Source organism: Sinocyclocheilus rhinocerous, unplaced genomic scaffold, assembly GCF_001515625.1.
Source record: "Sinocyclocheilus rhinocerous isolate Xijiao unplaced genomic scaffold, SAMN03320098_v1.1 scaffold2063, whole genome shotgun sequence".
NCBI lineage: Eukaryota > Metazoa > Chordata > Actinopteri > Cypriniformes > Cyprinidae > Sinocyclocheilus > Sinocyclocheilus rhinocerous.
The window spans coordinates 20,653-40,296 of NW_015636724.1; the positions used below are offsets into that span (position 1 = coordinate 20,653).

A 19,644-nucleotide genomic window follows, 5' to 3' on the forward strand; every position below is an offset into this window, starting at 1 on the left:
GTGTGGGGCGGAGCTATCAAAATAGGGGCGAGACCCTTTTGGGGTAGGGGCGTGTTTGTTTTGGTGATTTCAAATGTCAACATTGGCTACCAGAAATTGCTTACCCCACCTTTAATGCAACAGACAAATGGTTTTACGAACCATCATTAAACAGAAGCTGAACAAATTTCTGTGTAAAGTTTTAGTTTGTGAAACCATATTTACATGAACTGTTGCATTCAAATCGATGCAAATTATATACATATTTCATTTTTGTAAATACTTATTCAGCTTGTTTTATGATAGTTTCTGTTTTATCAAATTATGTAAATGATTGCATTAAATTGAATACAATTAAATTACACTACTGTTCAAACGTTTTAGATCGGTTTTAGTCTCTTCTCCGAAGGCTGTATTTACAGTAAGAACAGTAATTTAAAATAACTGTTTTATTTATTCCTGTGATGCAAAGCTGAATTTTCAGCATCATTACTCTTCAGTCTTCAGTGTCACATGATCCTTCAGAAATCATTCTAATATACTGATTTGCTGCTCAAAAAACATCCAAACTTTTTGAATGATAGTGTACGTGAGAATGGTCTGGCAATTTCTGGATTACGTCAATTGCTGCATTCAGATCAATGCAAATGACATAATCCAGAAGTCATAAAACCATTGTTACATTAATTAGTTGCATTCAATTTAATGCAATCATTTACATAATTTCCCCCCCCATAATCGTTAATGAATGCACCAATTCACATAATTTGGAATTTTTGTCTACAGTGTTCATAAAACCTTTCAATTCAATGCCATGATTTATAGGATAATGGTTGTACAAACTACAATGAAAGATAAGTTGAATGAATTTCTTAGTAAATTAGTCATAAAATTGATGCATTCGATTTTTTCGGACGATTTGTACATGGTTCATCTTTGTTGTGTGAATGATTGTTGTGCACAGAACATCAAACCATCTGGGTTTCGCTGCAGTGTGTAGGTGGCCACGGTACGCATCTGACTGACACTGGATTAAATGCAATATGAAGTCTACACATCTCCACTCCTACCATTCTTCATGAGTCCATTTCCTCTAAACATCAAAAGTAAAAGTCTCGTTTAAAGGGTGATTTTTACTGTGTTTTGATGAACAGTCCTGTTGGATCGATCAAAGTTAGTGTTGTTTTGTAGTATTGCTGGTTTTCGACGTGTTGCCAGATGGCGTAAAAAAAATCAGTGAAGACTCTGCTGAAGTTCATGGCTAAGGTCAGAGGTCAACTGTAATAAGGTTGAAGGTTTAATGTTCGAGCATCAGTCCAGAGGTTGCGGGTCGGCTACAGGCATGGTGTGCAGAACCTCGTCCAAGAGCTGCAGGGCGCGGTGCAGATGAATTTCGATCCAACACGGGGTCTCCTTGATGCTCTGGCGAGGGTAATCGGGACCCCAGCCCTTGACGAAACTCATGCGCAGAATACAGAGACGCCGCAGGTCGTCCACGCCGATGCCCGCCGCAGCAGACAGACCTGAGTACAGGCAGACCGATCATTACAAACCCAGGAAACACCATTTTACTATTTTATTACTCCGTTTTGCCTGCATCGGCGGGAGAATGCAGATGTGACTGAACATCAATAAATCATTTCATACCAGTATTAAAAAAAAAACGGTACAATAAGGTTCTTTAGTTAGCATTAGTTAAGTACTTTCGTTAACATGAACTAAGCATGAACAATACTTCTACAGCAATTATTAATCTTAATGTTAATTTCAACATTTACTAATGCATTATTAAAATCAAAAGCTGTGCTTGTTAACATTAGTTAATGCACTGTGAATTAACAAGAACCAACAATGAACGACTGTATTTTCATTAACTAACATTAACAAAGATGAATAAATACTGTAATAAATGTATTGTTCATTGTTTGTTCATGTTAGTTAATACATTAACTAATGTAAACCTTATTGTAAAGTGTTACCAAAAAAAAAACATTAAAAAAACACAGTGGTGTGAAAAAGTGTTGGCCCCCTTCCTGATTTCTTATTTTTTTGCATGTTTGTCACACTTTAATGTTTCAGATCATCAAACTAATTTAAATATTAGTAAAAGATAACACAAGTGAACACAACATGCAGTTTTTAAATGAAGCTTTTTATTATTAAGGGAAAACAAAATCCAAAACTACATGGCCCTGTGTGAAAAAGTGTTTGCCCCCTAAACCTAATAACTGGTTGGGCCACCCTTAGCAGCAACAACTGCAATCAAGCGTTTGCGATAACTTGCAATGAGTCTGTTACAGCGCTGTGGAGGAATTTTGGTCCACTCATCTATGCAGAATTGTTGTAAATCAGCCACATTGGAGGGTTTTCGAGCATAAACCGCCTTTTTAAGGTCATGCCACAGCATCTCAATAGGATTCAGGTCAGGACTTTGACTAGGCCACTCCAAAGTCTTCATTTTGTTTTTCTTCAGCCATTCAGAGGTGGACTTGCTGATGTGTTTTGGATCATTGTCCTGCTGCAGAACCCAAGTTCGCTTCAGCTTGAGGTCACGAACAGATGGCCGGACATTCTCCTTCAGGATTTTTTGGTAAACAGCAGAATTCATGGTTCCATTTATCACAGCAAGTCTTCCAGGTCCTGAAGCAGCAAAACAGCCCCAGACCATCACACTACCACCACCATATTTTACTGTTGGTATGATGTTCTTTTTCTGAAATGCAGTGTTACTTTTACGCCAGACGTAATGGGACACACACCTTCCAAAAAGTTCAACTTTTGTCTCGTCAGTCCACAGAGTATTTTCCCAAAAGTCTTGGGGATCATCAAGATGTTTTCTGGCAAAACTGAGACGAGCCTTTATGTTCTTTTTGCTCAGCAGCGGTTTTCGTCTTGGAACTCTGCCATGCAGACCATTTTTGCCCAGTCTCTTTCTTATGGTGGAGTCATGAACACTGACCTTAACTGAGGCAAGTGAGGCCTGCAGTTCTTTGGATGTTGTTGTGGGGTCTTTTGTGACCTCTTGGATGAGTCGTCGCTGTGCTCTTGGGGTAATTTTGGTCGGCCGGCCACTCCTGGGAAGGTTCTCCACTGTTCCATGTTTTTGCCATTTGTGAATAATGGCTCTCACTGTGGTTCGCTGGAGTCCCAAAGCTTTAGAAATGGCTTTATAACCTTTTCCAGACTGATAGATCTCAATTACTTTCTTTCTCATTTGTTTCTGAATTTCTTTGGATCTCGGCATGATGTCTAGCTTTTGAGGATCTTTTGGTCTACTTCACTTTGTCAGGCAGGTCCTATTTAAGAGATTTCTTGATTGCGAACAGGTGTGGCAGTAATCAGGCCTGGGTGTGGCTAGAGAAATTGAACTCAGGTGTGATAAACCACAGTTTTAACAGGGGGGCAAAACATAATCCAGAAGTCATAAAACCATTGTTACATTAATTAGTTGCATTCAATTTAATGCAATCATTTACATAATTTCCCCCCCCATAATCGTTAATGAATGCACCAATTCACATAATTTGGAATTTTTGTCTACAGTGTTCATAAAACCTTTCAATTCAATGCCATGATTTATAGGATAATGGTTGTACAAACTACAATGAAAGATAAGTTGAATGAATTTCTTAGTAAATTAGTCATAAAATTGATGCATTCGATTTTTTCGGACGATTTGTACATGGTTCATCTTTGTTGTGTGAATGATTGTTGTGCACAGAACATCAAACCATCTGGGTTTCGCTGCAGTGTGTAGGTGGCCACGGTACGCATCTGACTGACACTGGATTAAATGCAATATGAAGTCTACACATCTCCACTCCAACCATTCTGCATGAGTCCATTTCCTCTAAACATCAAAAGTGAAAGTCTCGTTTAAAGGGTGATTTTAACTGTGTTTTGATGAACAGTCCTGTTGGATCGATCAAAGTTAGTGTTGTTTTGTAGTATTGCTGGTTTTCGACGTGTTGCCAGATGGCGTAAAAAAAATCAGTGAAGACTCTGCTGAAGTTCATGGCTAAAGGTCAGAGGTCAACTGTAATAAGGTTGAAGGTTTAATGTTCGAGCATCAGTCCAGAGGTTGCGGGTCGGCTACAGGCATGGTGTGCAGAACCTCGTCCAAGAGCTGCAGGGCGCGGTGCAGATGAATTTCGATCCAACACGGGGTCTCCTTGATGCTCTGGCGAGGGTAATCGGGACCCCAGCCCTTGACGAAACTCATGCGCAGAATACAGAGACGCCGCAGGTCGTCCACGCCGATGCCCGCCGCAGCAGACAGACCTGAGTACAGGCAGACCGATCATTACAAACCCAGGAAACACCATTTTACTATTTTATTACTCCGTTTTGCCTGCATCGGCGGGAGAATGCAGATGTGACTGAACATCAATAAATCATTTCATACCAGTATTAAAAAAAAAACGGTACAATAAGGTTCTTTAGTTAGCATTAGTTAAGTACTTTCGTTAACATGAACTAAGCATGAACAATACTTCTACAGCAATTATTAATCTTAATGTTAATTTCAACATTTACTAATGCATTATTAAAATCAAAAGCTGTGCTTGTTAACATTAGTTAATGCACTGTGAATTAACAAGAACCAACAATGAACGACTGTATTTTCATTAACTAACATTAACAAAGATGAATAAATACTGTAATAAATGTATTGTTCATTGTTTGTTCATGTTAGTTAATACATTAACTAATGTAAACCTTATTGTAAAGTGTTACCAAAAAAAAAACATTAAAAAAACACAGTGGTGTGAAAAAGTGTTGGCCCCCTTCCTGATTTCTTATTTTAACAAAACTGAATGTCATGAAAATGCTTTGGCTACAGTATTTATTTATTATTATTATTTTAAAGAACTGTAAACAGAAATGAATGTCATAAAAAAATATTTGTTTCTAATATTTGAATAAGAATGTCATGAAAATAATTTGGTTTCAGTATTTTTTTTTTTTAAAGAACTGTTAACAGAAACGAATGTCATGAAAATAATTTGCTTTTAAAGAACCAGTATAGGACCTGATTCTAGTAATATATAAAAAATTTTTTTTTTTAAATTAACAGAACCGAACACATTTTATTTTTAAATAAAGAATCATTATAGGATTCAAGCATCTTGAATCATTCGGTTCCAGTATATATATTTTTTTTTTAATAAAAAATCCTTATAGGATCCAACATCCTGAAAATCATCTGGTTCCAGTATTTTATTATTATTATTTTTAAATAAAAAATCCTTATAGGATTTGAACATCCTGAAAATCATTTGGTTCCAGTATTTTATCTATTTATTTTATTATTATTATTATAATTTCTTTTTTTAAGTTAACTGAACTGAATGTCATGAAAATCATTTAGTTCCAGTATTTAATAAAATAATAATACTAAAATAAATAAAAAAAAAAAAAAACATTAACAGAATCGAATGGCACAAAAATCATTTGGATCCACCACTTAATTAAATAAATTAAATAAAATAAAATAAAAAGTTCATGGATTATTCCACAGACTCTAATCTTTCAGTTACCTGCCCTGATCACCACACGAACCGCTGCTCTGTGACTGGGCTTCATTAATAATGACAGAAAACTGATGTAATATGGATCTATACATGTATAAATGAAAGTTAATAAGACTCACTGATAGCAGGGGCGATGCCTCCCACCGAACCCGGGCCCGGGATGTTTCCCGCCACCGCAGCCGCCTGGGCAGCTGCTGCAGCCTGAGCCGTCGCCGCCTGCTGCTGCATCTGCCGATGACACTGACGCAGATCAAACACCTGCAGACACCAAACACAGACGTCACGCAGCCTCACGCCTTTGATATTCAGTAGTGATGAAGATGCTGAATTACCAGTGAAGACGTGGAATTATTCTTGAATGTGCTACTCCTGCAGCCATATGCACATTTTTTGTTAGTTAAAGGTGCCATAGAAGGCATTGATACAATATTTTAAATTGTTCTCTGATGTCTACATAGAAGGTATGTGGCTTAGGTAAGGGCAAAAAATCTCCAGAAACGGTTTTACATGTCCATTTACAACCCTAGGATTTGTCCCTAGAATGAAATGGTCTGTTTTTACCTTATTTGGAAGGGTCATGAATAATAATGTTGAGCTCTGCTCTGATTGGCTGTTTCACAGTGCGGCTCAATGTTGAGCTCTGCTCTGATTGGCTGTTTCACAGTGCGGCTCAATGTTGAGCTCTGCTCTGATTGGCTGTTTCACAGTGCGGCTCATTTCAGTAGCTCACACAGCAGGAAGGAAACACAGGGAAAATATATTTCAATACTTTCTCTTGCAGTTATATCCTTGGGTAATTATACATGATTTCTGAATACAGACACCAACCCATCCCTGCACATCACATCCCCTGCACAGCCTGGAACATAACATTTATTTCCAAGATCTGCCATTTTCGCTATTATCCTCGCGTGTTTCTTCACAATACCTGCAGAACTTCTGATGATTCGGCTGTGCAGGTCCGGCTGGCGGCTGGCATTGAACATGGGCGGGTATATGCAAATGTTGGGGGCGTAACTATTAGTGATCCCGACTGGAATGTCACAGTCGGTGTTATGTTCTGATTCGCCTATTTTTCAGTGGTCTTTTGCATGCATGAGATTTACACAAGAAGGAGGAAACAATGGTGTTTGAGGCTCGATACGATATGACACGATATGTCATTTCCATGTACAGAACTGTTATTATTCAACTATGCCAAGGTAAATACAGTTTTACATTCTATGGCACCTTTAAAGCCACATAAAGGACGCTATTAGGATGCAAACTTGTTACACTGCACTGAAGCAGCACAAATACCACAAAAAGACACTTTGACTACTTAAATGTGGTACATCACCAGTATAAATGAATGCTGCTGCCCATACGCACAAAATCAAAGTGAAATAATTTGATAAATGCTGCAGTTGACTAGGTTTTGACTTTTTCTAATTTTATTAGTTGCATTTAGTGTAAATGTATCAACAAGTTTACTGCCGTCACATTAACTAAGATCCTTATTGTTCTTAGGCGAGATAAACACTGAAGTTTGTAAACAGAAAAAAACAACAACATTATTTTGTAAACAAATTACGATTAAATATTTTGAATATTCTGATTGTAAATACAGATCATGATATAATACTATCTTATTAATATTATTAATAGTTTCATAGTGCACATATAATTTAATATTACTAATCATTATATATTACTACTATTTCGGTTGAAAACAAATATGATTTATTATCATTTACTTATTAATATTTTGGTTGAAAACAAATATGATTTAATTTCATTATTTAATATTACTATTATTCAGATTGCAAACACAAATAGGATTTCTTCTTATTATTTAATGTTATTAATATTCTGATTATAAACAAATAATATGATATAATATTTATTATGTAACATTACCACGATTTTTATTATAAACTTATATGATATGATTGAATCTTTCATTATTTACATTTAAAAAGACCTTAAATAGCTTAAAGGGGTCCTATTATGCGTTTTCACTTTTTTAATTTTAGTCAGTGTGTAGTGTGTATGTTTGGGCATAAAAAAGATCTAGAAAGTTACAAATCTCAAAGTCCACTCCAAAGGGAGATATTTCGTTTTTTTAAAAATCCCTTTTCAAGAACTACAACAAACGCCTCGTTTGGACTACAGCGTTTGGTTTCCGGGCTTTGTGATATCACAAAGCAGCTCATTCAAAAAGCTTTTGTTGAAAGACGGAGCAAGGGGCGTGGCAGTACTGAAACACTGTCTAAGCTGTTCGCCAATCACAACACACTGGGACAGCTAACCAATCACAACACATTTTGTTTTTCGGAAGGCGGACCTTCATCAAAGCCGGAACTAATCGAGCCGTTTGTGCCAGGCTGGGGAGAAAGGTATTTTAATAATGTAAATTATGTGAAAAATAATGCGTTTTTCGAACCACCAAGCATGAGAGCATGTTCTAGTACACCCCCAAAACAAAATCAAGACTTTGTAAAAGAGCATAATAGGACCCCTTTAAATGTTGTTTTTGTTAGTAGACTAACTACTAGTAGTGTGGCTGACTCAGAGGTTGCTTGACTGTAGTTTAACTACATGAAAAAAATTAAAAGTAGCTTCCTCACACTGTATACACATATGTGACCCTGGAGCACAAAACCAGTTTTAAGTCGCTGGGGTATATTTGTAGCAATAGCCAAAAATACATTGTATGGGTCAAAATTATCGATTTTCTTTTATGCCAAAAATCATTAGGATATTAAGTAAAGATCATGTTCCATGAAGATATTTTGTAAATTTCCTACCGTAAATATATCAAAACTTCATTTTTGATTAGTAATATGCATTGCTAAGAACTTCATTTGGACAACTTTAAAGGCGATTTTCTCAATATTTAGATTTTTTTGCACCCTCAGATTCCAGATTTTCAAATAACTGTATCTCGGCCAAAAATTGTCCTATATCCTAACAAACCATACATCAATGGAAAGCTTATTAATTCAGCTTTCAGATGATGTATAAATCACAATTTCACAAAATTGACCCTTACGACTGGTTTTGTGGTCCAGGGTCACATATACCATAGTATTTCCATGGTACTTCAAAAGAATATCACTAATTTATAATGGTACTATGTCCAAGAAGGTGCTTTTGTTTATTCGTGAAGACTTTGGTATACTGTAAATAATCCTAACAGGTGGAGTGGGCGCTTGTGTTACCTTGATGTAGGCACTGGGGTAAATCTTGTGGACGGCGTCACCCGGAGCTCGTCCAGCCTCGCGGTCCAGATAATAGCTCTGGACAAACACAGCATGGTCACTGAGGCAGTGCACCCACACGTCACCCTCTCCTTTACACTCCAGCTGAACACCTTTACCGATGTGAAGCCTGGAGGACAGAGAACAGTTTGCAGCTTAGAAGGGAGAACTGTAGGCAGGTGTGGAGGAGAAAATAAAGTCTTGTCATTCAGTGCTGTTGCTTACACTTCTTAAGGACCAGGGTTATTACACTAACTAAAACCACACAAAAACAGAAATCATTTTGATTGTAAACAAATATGCTTTATTATTACTTAATTATTAATATTCTGATTGTAAACAAACCTGATTTCACGTTATTAATGATTTAATATTACTACTATTCTGATAATAAACAAACAATATAATTTAAAATGTATTATTTATTGTTAATAACATTTTTTTATTATAAACTTAAATAATATGTTTTAATAACACCAGTGTTGTTAGTTTTCTAAAACTAAAACCATAAAAAAATAATTTAAATTAAATAATTTTGATTGTAAACAAATATGGCTTATTATTCATTATTAATATTCTAAATAGAAAAACATCAAAAAAAAAAACTTTCTTACTTGAAATATTATAAAACATAAAAAAGACATTGAAAAAACTAATAAAAAAAAATACTGAACAGAATGAAAACAGAAAATATAAAAATAAAATCTAATTCAAAATATGAATAATTTTTTTATTATAAACTTAAATAATATGTTTTAATAACACCAGTGTTGTTAGTTTTCTAAAACTAAAACCATAAAAAAATCATTTAAATTAAATAATTTTGATTGTAAACAAATATGGCTTATTATTCATTATTAATATTCTAAATAGAAAAACATAAAAAAAAAACTTTCTTACTTGAAATATTATAAAACATAAAAAAGACATTGAAAAAACTAATAAAAAAAAATACTGAACAGAATGAAAACAGAAAATATAAAAATAAAATCTAATTCAAAATATGAATACAAATTATAATACTATCTCAGTGATATTAAAATATCACTGATAAGGACAGTGTTAAAGTTATATTTTATTTTATTTCAGCTATTTACTTCAATTAGCAAAATTTTTTATTTTACGATAAAATTGAATGATAATAACCCTGTCTGGGACAGACTAATAATCTCGATGTACTAAAATAACTGAAATAAAATTAATAAAAACTATATAACATATAATAATATTAATAAAAATGACAAAAACACAACAAAATTACTCAAATCTTTAACAAAAATTGAAAACAGAAAATGCAAAAAAATAAAATTTAATTCACAATTTAAATAAAAATACGAAGTGAAGTGACGTGTGGCCAAGTATTATATTTATTATTTAATATAATATAAATATAATAATAATATAATAAATAATAACGAAATAATATAATACTAATACTATATATATACTAAATAATACTGAATACTGTAAACAAATATGGCTTATTATTCATTACTGATATTATAAATTAAAAAAAACATTAAAAAAAACATTTGTTACTTGAAATAAAATAATATTTAACTGAAATTTAATAAAACATAAAAAAATAATGAAAAAACTAATAAAAATGACAAATACACATCAAAATTACTACAACTTTAAAATGAAAACAAAATATAAAAATAAAATCTAAATCAAAATATGAATAAAAACTATAATACTATCTCAGTGTTGCTGAAATAACACTGATAAGGGCACTGTGTTAGAATTATTTCTATTTTATTGTATTTCAGCTTTACTTCAATTAGCAAAAATGTTTTAATAGTTTTCGTTTCATTTAACGATAATATCCCTTTCTGGGACAGACTAATTCTTATCTCGTATTTCATTTAGTTTAACTTGATGTACTATAATAACTGAAATAAAATGAATAAAAACTATATAACATAATAATAATATTAATAAAAATGACAAAAACGCACAACAAAATTACTAAAATCTTTAACTAAAATTGAAAACAGAAAATGCAAAAAATAAAATTGAATTCACAATTTAAATAAAAATACTAAATAATCCTAAATACCACTGATAAGGACACAGTGTTAGGGTTACCAGTGACGATTCAATCACCATACCTGGCTCTCTCGATGGCTTCTGTGCGATGTACGTTACTCAGCTGGCCGAGACAGAAGCGATCTCCACCTGACGGGTCCACATAACCGTCCACCGTCACGATGGGACAGTTAGACGGCACCTTAAACGTCTCGCCCACCTGAATGTCCATCTCAAAGTACGCAATCGAGCACCAGTAATCTGGAGCTGAGCAGAAGACCGCGCAGTTACAAATCAGTTAGTACATTCAACACTTACATCACAGGATTTTAATATGAATTCTGAACTACGCATATTTAAAATGTTAAATTATGGCTGCATAATGTTTTGATTCCTTCTCTGATGCACTAAAAGTATGTACTTCACTGATGATGGGTAAGTACATACATTGCTGTATGTAAAGACACAGTATGATACTGATACTACAGTACATGTTAAGGTGATGATGTACTGGTAAAATGAACTCAACCTCTTCTGTACTGCAAGGGGTTGTGGGTAATATTAGCCCAAAAAGCCTCTACAGATACTGCATACTACAGATACAAAATTTACCAGGAATAATGTATGATCCACACATCTTTGGCATTTTATGATAAGGCACCAGTGTAATTTTAGTATTATTTTTTGACTTAGCTTTTTAGTTTTTTTTTTTTTTTAATAATTTTTTTATGTTACATTTTAGATTTTCATTGTTTTAAATTCAGATTTATTATATATTTTATTTCCAGTAAGTAATTTTAGTGCTTCAACTTAAACTAAACAAAAATGTGAAATGTTGCCTTGGCAACTTACTAGGTTTTTCATCTATTTAAATGAAATTTTATTTCAGCTTTATTTTAATTAACAAAAATGTGGTAACACTTTACAATAAGGTTCCATTAGTTAACATTAGTTAATGCATTAACTAACAACAAGCAAGACATTTGTTACTGTATTTTTTTATTTAAAGGGGTCATATGATGCGATTTCAATTTTTCCTTTCTCTTTGAGAATAGTTAATGAAAACACAACTGTTCATTGTTAGTTAATGTTAGCACAGGCCCATTAAATAATATTAACAGACAACTTTTGATTTTAATAATGCATTAGTATATGTTAAAACTAACATTAACTAAGATTAATAAATGCTTTAGAAGCATTTGTCAATCCGTTATGTTAACAAATGAAACCTTATTGTTAAAAGTGGTAGAAAAAATGGTGTTTAATATATTTCGTTTTAGTTAACAATAACAACTACGACAGACTAAAGGCCTGTTCATTCTAAGGATGATAATGATAAGTTTTAATGATGAGAATAGGGATGTTCACATCACAACTATAACAAGAACAACCCAGAGGAATGATATCATTGGAATCACTCTCAGAACGATTATTTCAGCTGAAAAACACTGACAGCCAATCAGAATCCACCTGACTTTAAAGAGCTTGAGCATTTGAAGCAGCAGATGACAAAACTGCAGCGTGTGCTTACAATAAACATGCATTGGTGTTAGTCACTGTTACAGTTATCGTTCTTGATCTTTCTCTCACGTACTATAGTTTCTCTAGTTAGTGAATCGGGATGCAGTGTGTTTTATTCCTCACCTGGATGGGTGGATATGGGCGGCTGGAACGCCAGCTCATTATGCACTGACCCTGACCAAGACAGACAAAGAGAAACATTTAATGATGAGAGTAAAACAGGTAGTGATGGTAGTTAGGGGCAGTTCTAGTGACTCACAGTACTGGCCCGTATGAGGAAGAGGAGGGTGGTGCTGCAGGTGGCCGTTCTGATGAGGGATGCTGGGAGGAAAACTGCTTCCTCTGGGCCATGAGCTGGGGGCATCTAATGGAGGAAAACATGTGGATATCATACACTCTCAGAGCTATATCAGATCATCAGGTACCAGGAAAATGTTCATTTGACAGATGGGCTACAGCTAGAAGATGCATGAAGTGCTGCATGACATGTAAATAGGCGATGCATTCTGTCCTGCTGGTTGCTGGTTGAACAAATGGAAGAAATACTGACTTACTGGTTGGACCTGCAGCCATACTGGTGAATGCAGAAGTGGAGGCGGAGCTTGCGGAGTCGGCTGGCGGCAGGAGGGCGGGGATGTTGAAAGCGTCGGGCGGGGCATTGGAAGAGGCTGTGTGCTGGATGGTTTGAATACTGTGACCTCCATCAGCAGCAGAATGAGACGGCTGACCATCGAACTCATCCTTCACCAGGGGATCTACACTCGGACCTACACTTACACAGGCTAAATGACTTATTCACCAATCTGCAGTGGATCACATACAGTTATTCCAAAATAAATTCCACTAGGAAACAGACTGTATAAAATCCTGCTTATTGTATGGCTAATTAGTAAATCGATTAAATAAAAGGACATGAAATATTGATTTGAATTTAAATTATTTAAAATCGTCAGAGAGATATGGGAGAGATTGGAATTTTTTTGAAAGTCACTAATGCTCACCAAGGCTGCATTTATTTGACCAAAAACAAAGTAATACTGTGAAATATTATTTCCATTTAAAATAAATGTTTTATATTTGAATATATTTTAAAATGCTATTTACTTCTGTTATGCAAAGCTGAATTTGAGTGTCACATGATCCCTCAGAAATCATTCTAATATGCTGATTTGCTGCTCAAGAAACATGTCTTATTATCAATGTTGAAAACGGTTATGCTTTTTTATATTATAATATTCTTTTAAAACATTTAAAAATAAACCATAATCCTTTTATTTCAGGATTCTTTGATGACTAGAAAGTTAAAAAAAACAGCATATTTTGAAATATAATTTTTTGTAACATTATAAATGTAGTTACTGACACTTTTGATCAATTTAATGTAATGTCTGTCCCCAAACTATTGAATGGTAGTATGTGTGTCTTGGGTCAATTACACAGTTTAGCATAATTTTACAATTTATACAAAAAAAATGTGAAATGAATTATAACAATATGTAAGTACTGATCATTTAAAAAAAAAAAAAAAAAATTTAATTAAGAGCACCCTCACCTGGGCCGCCCAGTGTCAGAACAGACAGATCTGAAAATGGAAAGACAGAGAGAGATCATGTAAATAAGAATTATTCTACATAGTAAGAAAGTTTCAATTTGCAGCATGACAACAGAAAACAATCCACCGATGCTTGGAGACACGACCCTCTCGTAGTGGTACGGGTTCACACACACGCTGTCGCATTTCAGGTCAAAGGCAAACTGGCAGTATTTCACATGTTTCAGCTCGTTCTTGTGCAGGTCCGGCCATCGCCACAGCCGTGTGTATATAACATGAGGAAATCCTTTACGACCGGCCACCTGAGAAACAAATGAAATGTATCTACACATCATCACAGCAGAACTGTGCTCACGGAAGATAAAATATAGAACAGAATTTCATACCATAGTAACTTCCATTTATAGATCATCTTAAAGGAATAGTTCACCCAAGAATTTAAATTTGCTGGAACTTTACTCACCCTTAGGCCATCCAAGATGTAGATGAGTTTGTTTCTCCATCAGAACAGATTTGGAGAAATGTAGCATTCCTTCACTTGCTCACCAGTGGATCCTCTGCAGTGAATGGGTGCCGTCAGAATGAGAGTCCAAACAGCTGATATAAACATCACAATAATCCACACCCCTCCAGTTTATCAATTAACGTCTTGTGAAGCCAAAAGCTGCGTGTTTGTAAGAAACAAATCCATCATTAAGGCATTTTAACTTTAAATCATTACTTCCGGCTAAAATACAAGTATATAATAACTGTTTTGTCCAGTGAAAAAGTCGTCTCATCTGCATCTGATGGACTGGATGACTGGACTGATGGACTGGAGTGGTGTGGATTACTTGTGGATTATTGTGATGTTTTTATCAGCTGTTTGGACTCTCATTCTGACGGCACCCATTCACTGCAGAGCATCCATTGCTGAGCAAGTGATGGAATGCTGCATTTCTCCAAATCTGTTCTGATGAAGAAACAAACTCATCTACATCTTGGATGGCCTGAGGGTGAGTATCAGCAATTGTTTTATTTTAAATGTGAACTATTCCTTGAAGACAATAAAACAGTCCATTATTTAATATTAATATTTTTGATTATTAATAATAATTAATAATCAAACAGACCTGCAGTCTACCATCTAGCGTGCGTTGTATAGTCACACATTTACTGGGATGAGCTCCGTTCGTAGTGATGGCAGTGATCAGAGAGTCTAACTCATCCTTCTTCTCTTTCAGCTTCTTCACCAAGCTCTCTATCGCTCGTTTGGAGAAAGACTCGCTCTCTCCTCCCTGTCGATGGCACATGAGACTGTGGACGATGCTCAGACAGGCATCATTACTGGTGGGTGTGCTGGAGACGGACATGCTGCTGGAATTACACTCAACCACAGGTGAGAATAAACAAACCAACGTCCTTCAACGCATCTGTCTTCACACCTTGGTGTCGAGACGTGGTCCACACCAGCCTAAAAACACAGAGAGACTGTAAGCATGACTCAATATATAATATTTTGCACTATGCTTTAGAAAACAAACATTCAATTATTTTACATGCCTATAAAGCATGTTACATTGAATTCAGTCAGAAAAACAGACAGACAGACTAAAGGATTGTTATATATATATATATATATATACACATACCAGATACAGATAGATAGATAGATAGATAGAAATGCATTAAACTAAAACAAATACAATTAAGTAGATTATGTTCAAGACTAGTGAAACATGAACTAATTGAGAATTTACATACCACATATCATTACTATTGATTACACACAGTTGTGTTCATATTTATGCAGAATTGTTGGTTTATCAGTTTAACATCTAAAACAGCGATGATGGAAACACATATCATCCCAATGAAGTCAGACTGATCTATTCAACTATAAACTCATCAAAAGCACATAATTACGCTTAATTATTATAGCAGCTAAATATGCTGTTTACTTAATAAAAATCAATAAAGATTAAACAACAAAAAGACACGTGAACCACAAGCTGAAGGTGGACATTTTTACAATTATACTAAAAGGCCTTTTACTTGCTAAAAAAAGCCTAAACAATCAATCAGACGACAGAAGGCATGTAGTAGATTGAGTGCAGCAGGTTTTTCAGGAAAGTTTTGATCATGTTGATAATTTAGAGGTCTCTACAGGGTAAAGTCATCATCATACAGAACACTGAAATGGTTCATACATGTCATTAGACATTAATCAGGCCAAATAAGATGCAGCAAGACTTACCAACCTCAGTTCGCTGGTCCAGCAGCCTCTGTTTATGAAAATAAAATGATTAACTTAATAAACAAGTTAAAATCTCACCTGCTCAGGGACGTCCAACAGAGAGGCCCACACATTTCTCACCACTCAATCTATACACATTTACTCAAGAATTCAGCTCTGAATAAATAACACTCTAAAATATGATAAAAACTGAGACTCTATTAAAACATTTCCTTGTATTAAAATATAATTCTTAGAAAAACGTGTCCATACATAAGTCTTACAGGTACTACTACGGTGTCAAATTCTTCTTGAGCGCAATAGGCAGCGTGAGAAAGTCTTCAGCGAGGATGACCTCCGTCTTCGACCCCCGCAGCACGAGCTCAGCCTGTCTCTTAAGCTCGGTTACGTCATCGTCGCCATCTCGCCGCAGTGTTTGGGGTTTGTAGCGTTGACTGAAGTGGTGCAGGACCAGCGTTTGCGCACCCGCGGGCGAGCCATGCTGGGAGGGCTGTCCCCATGTTCCACGGCCTTCTCCTGCTGCCCGTCCTCCAGCGTGGCCTCGTGCACCAGCACATCCGCCCCCTGACACGCCCTTTTAAACCCCTCCCACAGCGGCGCACTGCAGTCCCCGAACACACACACCTTACGGCCCTTCAGCGGCGGCTCCAGCACCTCGCCGGCGGTCAATACACGTCCACTATCTAGAGTCACAGACTCTCCATTCTTCAGACACCCGTATAGAGGTCCCGGTTTCAAACCTGCAAAAGATTACATAAAAAGAGATTTAAAAAATGTTTTATCTTAAAGGGATAGTTCACCCAAAAATGAAAATTCTGTCATTAATTACTCACCCTCATGTCGTTCTAAACCCGTAAAAATTACAAATTAAGATATTTTTGATGAATTCTAACAGCTCTCTGACCCTCCCATAGACAGCAATGTAATTAACACCACACGGATATGTTGTTTTTGTTCAAATCAAAGCGTAAACAACGTGGAAAACGTATCCGCGTGACGCAGCTGATACAGAACAGCATACGCTGTTTGCGTTCAGTGGATACTCTCCAAAATGGCGCTACAGGGTGACGCGGAGGAGACGAATTGTTGAATAAAGTCGTTATTTTTGTTTTCTTTGCGTACAAAAAAGTATTCTCGTAACTTCGTAAAATTACGGTTAAACCCCTGATGTCACATGGATTATTTTACCGATCTCCTTGCTACGTTTCTGGACCTTGATTGTGTAAGGATCCTTAGGGAGGGTCAGAGAGCTCTCAGATTCCATCAAAAATATTTTAATTTGTGTTCCGAAGATGAACGGAGGTCTTACGTGTTTAGAACGACATGAGGGTGAGAAACGGATTTCTATATACGGTTTTTAATGTTTAATTTAGATAAAAACTCTAAAATGGATTCAATCAGGGCTGACACTGTTAAATAACAGCAACAACAGTGAAATAACAGCAACAACAGTGGCAAAGCTGGATGCTATTTCCAATAGCTATATCCGTAAGTGGCTTGGTCTGCCGCGATGTTTTGCAGATTCAGCACTGTTCGGAAAAAGAAATGCTCTTCAGCTTCCAATAAAGAGCATCTCACTTGGGTACAGGCTGGAGAAGACCAGGCTTGTACTCGAGTTTAGACAATCAAGTGACTATTTTGTCCGAAACGCTGGTGCCAATGTTCAGACCGGTAGGAAGTGGAAGGCAGAGGAATGTGTCGACAACGCCATTGCGAACCTGAAGCACCAAGAGGTGGTTGGAAAAACCCAGGAGGGAAGACAGGGTGTCTTGGCTGGGGTGAGAAATGTAAATTCTGGTCAAAGGCATCATCAAAGGAGCGAAAAAATCTAGTAGTCACAGAAGTGATGAGATTGGAAAGAAAAGACTTCTTGTGAAAGCTGTTGGTCAAGGCCAGCAAGGCCAGTGGACAAAGTGGGCTGACATCTTACCAAGGTCAGTCAGCTGGAGCGACCTTTGGAGAATTCCCCAAGCCAGGTTAAGTTTCATTATTAGATCAACTTATGACACACTTCCCAGCCCAGTTAACCTGGCACGGTGGTTTGGGGATGAAGAAATCTGCAGCTTGTGCAATGCAGCTCAGGGAACCCTCCACCATATTTTGTGCAGGTGTAAAATTGCTTTGGCTCAGGGTCGCTACAGGTTTCTAAGCACAGGACTTCAATCCTGGCTAGTGGAAGTGACTGGTCATTACGAGTAGACCTGGACAGGCGGCTGCAATTCCCCGCTTCTATTGCGCAAACCAAATTGAGACTGGACATTGTGGCATGGTCCGAGATGAGCACACAGGTGATGCTAGCGGACCTGACAGTGCCTTGGGAGGATGCAGATCACGAGGCATACGAGCGGAAAAAGTCACGGTATGCAGACCTGGTAGCAGAATGCCAGGGAAAGGGATGGAGAGCAACGACTTACCCAGTGGAGATAGGCTGCCGTAGGGTTGCAAAAAGGTTAGAATGTTTTGGAAATTTAAAAAGGTTCAAAATTTCCAGTAAATTTCGGAAACATTCCCGAAATTTTGGAAACTTTCCAGTATTTTTTGGAATATTCCAGGGATTTTTGGAAAGTTTCCCGAAATTTACAGGGAATTTTCCACCCCTTTGCAACCCTATTTTTTGTACACATTAAAGGTAGAAACGTATATCAAAAAACATATTCACATTTCAGCTTTCTGGAAATCTAGGCTGGTAACTGAAAAAGAAAGACCGTTCAAATCCCAAAATGCTACCTAACTATAATTACTGTGCACCTGATAAAAAAAAGGTTCACTGTACCTGTAATATGTGTATATTTTAAAATAAACTGCTAAATAATAAATTAATCAATTAAAAAAATTTAATAATATTTAATAAATTAATCAGCTTTTTGCCTTTAACAAGTTACCTAGTTCTTTCAACAGGTCTGTGTTTAACCGTCCTGGACGCTCTCGCTCCTCCACCGAGAACCCAAACGATGGGACTCTGTGGTAGAGCTTGAACACTTTAACCACAAACTGTTTGTCATCGATGAGGTGGTAACAGTCCGTGTGCGGGTCCAGCCGTACGGTTCTGCCGGGCCGCTCCTGTGGGTGAAGCGTATCGCTGCTCGCGGTCAGCGCAGGACTGAGATGCCCCTCCGCGGGACACTGCTCATCCGACGGCTCCAGCTCGTGCACGGCATACAGGAAGAGCAGCTGCGAGCTGGACAGCTCTAACGCCACACGCAGGAAGTGTCTTAACCCCCGGGGGCCCGTAGATGTCCACGCAGGGTGGAGGCTGATCCGGCTGGGGGTTTGAGTTCAGACTGATGGTGCACAGCAAACCAGGAAGACCAAAGAGATGATCACCATGGAGGTGAGATATGAACAAATATGGTGATTTTGCCTGAACAGGGAACATGGGAAAGTTGAAAATATAAGACTACATATATATATATATATATATATATATATACACTGAACAAAATTATAAACGCAACACTTTTGTTTTTGCCCCCCTTTTTCATGAGCTGAACTCAAAGATCTAAGACTTTTTCTATGTACACAAAAGGCCTATTTCTCTCAAATATTGTT

At 36.5% G+C, this 19,644-nt stretch overlaps 1 protein-coding gene and 1 pseudogene across 1 annotated transcript; both read right to left on the minus strand.

Moving 5' to 3' along the window:
- Positions 1-3,393: 3,393 nt before the first annotated feature.
- Positions 3,394-15,306, minus strand: LOC107748055 (mothers against decapentaplegic homolog 4-like). Its single transcript, XM_016562706.1, has 10 exons — positions 14,972-15,306; positions 13,987-14,161; positions 13,860-13,889; positions 12,862-13,074; positions 12,567-12,671; positions 12,431-12,481; positions 10,870-11,053; positions 8,717-8,885; positions 5,633-5,771; positions 3,394-4,260 (listed from the first exon to the last, which is right to left on the minus strand). The coding sequence occupies exons 1-10, from the start codon at positions 15,209-15,211 to the stop codon at positions 4,049-4,051; spliced, it is 1,518 nt and encodes a 505-aa protein (XP_016418192.1). The 5' UTR covers positions 15,212-15,306; the 3' UTR covers positions 3,394-4,048.
- Positions 15,307-16,347: 1,041 nt separating this feature from the next.
- Positions 16,348-19,644, minus strand: part of LOC107748066 (zinc phosphodiesterase ELAC protein 1-like) — a 5,179-nt pseudogene continuing 1,882 nt past the window's right edge.